At 38.6% G+C, this 7437-nt stretch overlaps 1 protein-coding gene across 1 annotated transcript; it reads left to right on the forward strand.

Moving 5' to 3' along the window:
• The first annotated feature begins 2730 nt into the window (after nt 1-2730).
• LOC124461593 (E3 SUMO-protein ligase ZBED1-like) lies at nt 2731-4935 on the forward strand. The gene is made up of 3 exons (XM_047013107.1): nt 2731-2875; nt 2941-4644; nt 4711-4935. Exons 1-2 carry the CDS (start codon nt 2854-2856, stop codon nt 3936-3938), a joined length of 1020 nt encoding a protein of 339 aa, XP_046869063.1. The 5' UTR covers nt 2731-2853; the 3' UTR covers nt 3939-4644; nt 4711-4935.
• Nucleotides 4936-7437: the final 2502 nt, after the last annotated feature.

The raw sequence follows: 7437 nt of genomic DNA on the forward strand, positions 1-7437 counted from the left end.
TTTGACGCTTTCCTAACTGATCTACTCCTTCTCTTAACTCGTCACCGACTTTGCTATTTTGCTCTACTCCAAAGAGCATTTTGCTCGGTAACTGCTTAATGCTCCTATGAAGTGTGTTATTTAAACAATGTTCAACATTCTCAACTATCAAATCCCAATATAAACCCTTTTCTGGTTCCGTTAATTTAGCAAGCATAGGTCCCAGGGTAAGATTCACCCTCTCAATTTGGCCATTAGCTTGAGGGGACCCTGTGGCAATCTTAATATGCTTAACGTTATTCTGAGTTACAAACATCTCGAACTCTGATGACGTGAAACAGCTTCCTCTATCCGACACTATGGAAAAGGGTCGACTGTAGGCCCTAAAATAGTCTTTAAGAGCTAACACCGCTTCTTTGGTATTCGTTGTCTTTGTTGGATATAGTCTGACGAATTTCGTAAAACCATCAATAATAACAAACAAGTTTTTTCCCCGACTTTGGCGAATACGCAACACACTTTAAGCAATTGCTAATGTGTTTCACAACTTTCTCCTTTATGTTAGGAAACCAATATGCTTTCGAAATGGCATCCATTACTTTATCTCTGCCGATATGACCTAGTTCGTTATGATACTTGAAAAGGATTGACCCTTCCATTTCACTCGGTACACAAAACAACAAACTTTCGTCATTGGTTTTCCTGTAAATTATTCCGTTTCTCATTTCAAATAACTTATCCTCAGCAAATTCCAACTTTTTTTTCACTTCCCACAACCTTTCGTCCCTGTTCTGGCATATAACAAGATTGTCTTCAAAACTATTTGTATCTACAACAAGTATGTTTGTACATCTACTAAGCGCATATACATGTTGCATCTGTTTGCCTGCACTGTGCACTACTTCATAATCATAATTCTGTAGCTCAAGAGCCCATCTTGCAATTCTTGGGTTTAATTCAATTCGATTGAGAGTGAGAGTCATCGAATTACAATCTGTAATTACTTTAAAATATCTTCCCAGTAAATACACTCTGAACCTGCGGACTGAATATACTATTGCCAAAGTCTCTAATTCGAAACTGTGGTACTTTGATTCTACATCAGACGTCCGTTTTGAGAAATAGAAAACAGGGTGCAGTTTTTTGTCTTCTTTCCTTTGCATTAACATTGCCCCAAAGCCTAACGCGCTCGCATCACAATGCAGCTCTACTTCGTCCTTGTGGTTATATATTGCCAACACCGGCGATTCTACTAATTTATCTTTGAGCAACGAAAAACATTCCAGCTCTTCCTTTCCAAATTTAAACACCCTATCTTTCTTCAATAGGTCATAGAGTGGGTTTGCAATTAACGAAAAGTTTCTAATAAAACGACGAAAATAAGAAGTCAATCCCAAGAAACTTCTTACTGTGTGAACATTTGTTGGTATGGGAAAACTCTTAACTGCATCTACGCCTTTGTCATCGGCTCTAATGCCCTCTTCCGATATGAGAAATCCCAAGTATTTAATGCTTGACTGAAAGAACTCACACTTATCTATACGCAACTCCAGCTTAATTCTGATTATCCTTCTAAAAACTTCTTCCAGTATATCCAGGTGCTCCTCGGCAGTTCTACTGGCTACCATGATATCATCTTGATACACTATTACTTTACTATCTCTAATCATATCTGTAAAAATGTTGTTCACAAATCTTTGAAACACTGATGATGAGTTTTTCAGACCCATTGGCATCCTGAGGAACTCAAACTGGCCTAACGGAGTGACGGAAGATGTATATTTAACTGAATTTTCCTCCATAAACACGTGAAAATAGCCATCTTTTAGATCCAATTTAGAAAAAAAACGTTTGTCGCCAAGCTTGTCTAATAAATCGTCTATCAGAGGTATAGGGTAGTTATCTTTCACCAAAACTTTGTTCAATCTCCTAAAGTCAATGCACAACCTTAACTCGCCAGCTTTCTTAGGCACCAACACAATGGGTGATGCATACTCCGACTCACTAGGGCGAATGATCTTCTTCTCCAAGTACCCGTCTAACATCGCCTGCAATTTCCCTTTCTCAGAATATGACAATCTTCTAGGCGCACAATTGAATGACTTCGAGCCCTCCAAGTTGAGTTTCATTTCACATTTTACATCATGCAACTCAGGCCTTTGTGCTACCAAATATAAACTCTCAAACAATTGCCCAAACTTTTTCCGGATTTTAAAATCTAATCTTTCACCTATTTTGCAATCAACTCCTGTGTTGAAACACTCGATATTTAACAATTCAAATTTTATTTCGCTTAGAGATTGGTCAAAAGTGGTTTCTTTTCTTTCTTTACATTTTCTATCACATCTAACTTTTTCATTGACCAACTCAATAACAGCTTCATTCCTACTTTTCGTAACCATTTTGCTTCTTTCTCCAATCTCTGTTTCACTAACAATCTTGCTATCAATTTCATTCACCATTTCGTTAATAATTTCGCTATCATTTCCCTTAACTATTTCGCTAACAATTTCCTCGTCCTCACCTTCGGGGTTACATTCTTTGGTGACTATTCTATTCTTACAATTTTTTCCCTTACCAATTTCATCAACTATTCTCTCAACATTTACATTTCTAGCTATTTGCAAATCTGTATGGCATGTCTGCAATAGAGGTGGGAAACTATCGATGGCACTATCGACACTATCGATGGTTGAGCACTATCGAGTCGACTCACTATCGATGGTCATGCAGTACCGATAGTGTATCGATAGTGCCTCGATAGTGTCACCAATAGTTGTGAAATAAATTCCGCGTTTTGAAAAAGTGGCGTCGCTTGGCTGGTGAAAAATTTTCTTGCTTTCAATTACAAAACAAAAACATAATTTTAAAGAAATGGATCGCTTTCTCCAAATGGGTAATAAAAATAAGAGTAGTTGAAGCAATTTCAAAGCAACTATTAATATGTGTGTTTTATAATAGGCAAACGCCGCAATTCGAAAGAAACATGCGATTGCAGCTCATCGGAATCGGAAAAGAGCTCTGCGGTTACAACATCTAGCCATAAATTGAAAAAGAAAACAAAAATATCTGATGTGTGGAATTACTTTAAAAGATCAGATGATAAAAAATTTGCGAAGTGCTTAAATTGTGAAAAGGAGTACAAGACAAGCGGAAATACGTCCAACTTGCGGGATCACCTGAAACGGTTTCATCCTAGTTTAAGGGACGATGAAAGGAATTCCGCTAATTATGGAGATCAGGGCGACAGCATATTATCCACCAGCAGCAGCTGCCGATCAAGTATGAGATCTTTAGATTCATACATTAAAAACTCTGTCCTGTACGATTCCAACTCATCGCGAAAAAAAAATATTGATAAAACTTTAGCGGAGATGGTTGCCTTGGACGTACAACCGTATAGCATAGTAGAGGATCGTGGATTCATCAAGTACAGCAAAATTTTGGATGCCAGGTACAAGCTGCCAAGTCGCCGTCATTTACAAAGTGTGCTGATGATGGATTTATTTAAAGAAACTTCGGCAAAGCTTTCAACCATTCTAGAAGAAGTTTCTAGTGTTGCTGTTGCGTGTGACATATGGTCGTCACGTGCCAACATAAGTTTTTTAACAGTGACTAGCCACTTTATTCATGAGTTCACTCTTAAAACAGCTTCATTGGCAACAAGAAAGCTATTGGATGCCACGAACCATGCAGCTCAAAATATTGCGAATACTTTGCAAGAAGTTTTAAATTCTTGGGGTTTGTTTGACAAAACTGAGTGTATTGTCACGGACAATGCCAGCTCCATGATCAAAGCTTGCGAGCTGTTAAAGATTCGTAACATTCCCTGCTTTGCTCACACGTTAAATTTGGTTGTTCAAGACGGTCTAAATTTCGACGATGACGAAAAAACAATGGCAATAATTTCAAAATGTAAAGCAATTGTAAAATTGTTCAAAAAAAAGCACTATTGCTAATGAAAAGTTTAAGATGGCGCAAGAAAAGTTTGGGTATTCACTTTTACAAGAAACTCCAACTAGATGGAATAGTTTCTTTTATATGATTCAACGAATACTGGCGACCCATGATGAAATTGCAGTAGTACTATTGTCTACATCCAATGCACCACTCCCATTTCAAGCGGAGGAAATTGATGTTTTGAAGGACATGGAAAAAATTCTTACAGTATTTGAAGAAGTTAGCAAAAGAATATCTGGTGGGAAATATGCTACGATTTCGCTTATAATTCCCTTGACAGATGTACTTATTCGTAAAACGCATACTATTTCTTCGGATGTGCACACTGAAGTTGGACAAAAAATGGTCACTGTTTTATTAGATTCAATCGTAAAACGTTTATCGCCATATGAAAAAAAAACTGCGATGAGAATGGCGACAATTTTAGATCCCCGATTTAAAAAGATTGGGTTTCAACATATGTCAAATGCCGAACAAGCTGCACATTGTTTCGAAAACGAGTTGACGGCTTTAATGAACAAAGATAGTTCAAATGACACAAATGTGGAACCCATCTCAACAAATAAGGACCCGCTTTTCGACTATATTGGGAACAAAGCCCGTTCCATGGCTAGAAACACGCGATCGGATGCTATCATTGCGAAGAGGCAGTATTTGGAAAGGCCCTTAAGCCAACAAGATGTTGATCCCCTATTATGGATGAAAGTAAATTATAAAATTTTAAATATCAATATCCAAAAATTAATTTGTTCTCATTAATATTTTTCTTAGGTTAACCAGACGGACTTTCCTGCAATAATAACGTTGATGTTAAAATACTTTTGCATTCCGGCCACTTCTGTCCAGTCAGAGCGGGTATTCAGCAAGGCAGGGCAAATAGTATCAGACCGCAGAACACGTCTAAAGGAGGAGAATGTGAACATTTTGTTATTTTTAAACCAAAATCTTTGGCTTACTTCCTCGGAAACCACCGAATAAGCGACGCAAAACATATATATGTACATATAAATAATTAAAAACATTAAACTATGTTTTTGAAAAATTAATTTTAGTTGTTTTATGTAGGTCACTATCGAGGCACTATCGATGGCACTATCGAGGCACTATCGATGGTTTGGTAAAAAACTATCGCTGCTATCGATGGTGCCGACTATCGATAGTTTCCCACCTCTAGTCTGCAATGAGAAGGACTCAAACTCCAACCGCTCTCCAAGTTCATTTTCGCCTTCTCTCCTTTCAAGTGAAACCATTTTCAAGGCATTTAAGTCTAACTTAATATTACATGCTTTCATAAAATCTCTTCCCAAAATTACTTCATGGCTCATAGACTCATTATCAACGACTATTAAATGAAAGAATACTTTTATTGAATTTTTGAAAACAAAACACTTGACTTTTCCATATGACAAAAGTGGACTCTTATTTAATCCGTAATATTTTTGATTAAGTGAAATTAAATGTATCTTTTCTGGTAAACAAGAGATTTTCATAAGTGAAACATCACTGCCTGAGTCTATGAAGCAAGCTGTAATTAAGTAAGGATTAGTTGGTGTTTTAAAATAAATCTTAACATATCTTACATCGTCGCATCCTTTAGCTAGCTTCTCTTTATTAAGTGGACCCAATGATCCAAGGCACCGCATCCAAAGCAGGACCCTGGCACTCTGTCGGGTTTCTTACAGTCCTTGCTCATGTGGCCCTTCGAGTTGCAGTTGTAGTAACGGAAATCTTCTTTGGAACGTCTGCCCGTAGTGGCCACCTTTGTAGTTTCACTTACTGCTCGCTGTACCGGTAGCTGAATGCCTGAAAATGCACGGCGTAATTCGGCAAAGCACTTGAATCCTTGAATCTGCGCTTGAATGCGGAGTCCCTCCACAGGAATCCCTTCAATGGCTTTGTCTACTCGCTTCTCTTCGCTCTTCGACAGCCTGGCCTTCTCATCGATGTAACTGACGAAACTCTCATTGGTGCTCCAAATTCGAGACTCGAATAGGCGCCTGGCATCTGCTTGAGACACAGTTTTCCCGAACGACTCGACAAGCTGCTCACAGATGTTGTCCACGGGTTCCAAAATGCGCGTACCATTGGCATGTAGCCACTCATGAGCCCGTCCTTTATGCTTAGAGACTAGAAGCATGTGCATTTGTACACCTTTGATTCCATATACACCGCTTATATTTGTCAGCTGCGTTTCCCACCTCTGATTCCCACCTTTGATTCCATATACACCGCTTATATTTGTCAGCTGCGTGACCCATTTCTTTCCACACGAGTTCCCATTAAATTCCAACAACGCTTCCTTTGCTAATTGGAATTTTGCAGATGACGAAAAACCGCTTTCCAACATTTCCTCCGAATGTTGGTTTACCAACACTAGTTCACGACGCTGGTTTTGCGCGCCAACTGGTTCTGGTTCACGACGCTGGTTTTGCGCGCCAATTAGTTCTACTGCCATCTTGTTTCGCTGCCGTTGTCGTTCGCGCAACATTCGTTGCTCGTCGGCACTGAATCGTGCGTTTCGTTTTGCGTCTGGCGTTGAGGCGCCACTATGTCGAACAATTGTGGTCGCAGTAAATGGCACAATTTTTTCAGCAAGACATCAGTGTTGTTGTCTTTTTTTATATAGACGTAGTCGTACAACGCTCAGTACGAACAAGTGGCCCATATGACACCAGGCCCGGGCCTGTTACGAATGACCCTAAGTAACGTTAATGTTACAACCTCTACCCACTCCGACCTAAGGGCATAGGCGTATTACATATATAAACATAAATTAAACTAAAGAAATAGAAAATATTAAATGTAATGAGATAATAGGTTACATATAAAAAGAAAACAGGATAGGTTTAAATAAAGATGATTACAACTAATTACGAGCGAATGACAAGATCGCAGTTTTTATACCCGGAAGCGATGTTTCGGAACCGATAACGTGCCAAAGTCTGTTGTAGTCACTACATAGTATACGAAAAGGTTCATGCAGAGAATAGTTAGTTGTGCAAGTGGGAAGTATAAGCGGTGTGAAATTGCGGGTCCTTCTAGATGGAACAGAAATGTTAATTTGGCTCAACAGCTCGGAAGAGTCAATCTCACCATTCAAAAGTTTGTAAAAAAAAGTTACACCAAGCATTGTTCTACGATTAGTTAAAGAAGGAAGGTTAATTAACTGAAGTCGACTAGAATAAGATGGAAGTTGTACAGTTGGATCCCAGCGCAAATCACGAAGGGCAAAGAGTAAAAACTGTTTTTGTACAGATTCTAATTTGTTTTGATAAAACTCATATTGAGGAGACCAAACACAAGATTCATATTCTAATATGGGGCGGACTAAAGAAGTAAAAAGTATTTTGGTAGTATATGGATCCTTGAACTCCTTCGACCAGCGCTTTATAAAGCCAAGAACACTCTTAGCCCTACTAACAGTAGTCGATATATGCTGATTAAAACTAAGTTTGTGATCGATTAAGATCCCCAAATCTTTTACAACCAAGGAAGTAT

The sequence above is a fragment of the Drosophila willistoni genome, unplaced genomic scaffold (genome assembly GCF_018902025.1).
Source record: "Drosophila willistoni isolate 14030-0811.24 unplaced genomic scaffold, UCI_dwil_1.1 Seg539, whole genome shotgun sequence".
Lineage (NCBI taxonomy): Eukaryota > Metazoa > Arthropoda > Insecta > Diptera > Drosophilidae > Drosophila > Drosophila willistoni.

What these genes read in the sequence shown, in the direction of transcription:
- LOC124461593 (XM_047013107.1), top strand. Translation starts at nt 2,854, where the DNA reads ATGGATCGCTTTCTCCAAATGG. An exon ending in GGATCGCTTTCTCCAAATGG is followed by an intron (nt 2,876 to 2,940) that starts GTAATAAAAATA and finishes GTTTTATAATAG; the next exon opens with GCAAACGCCGCAATTCGAAA.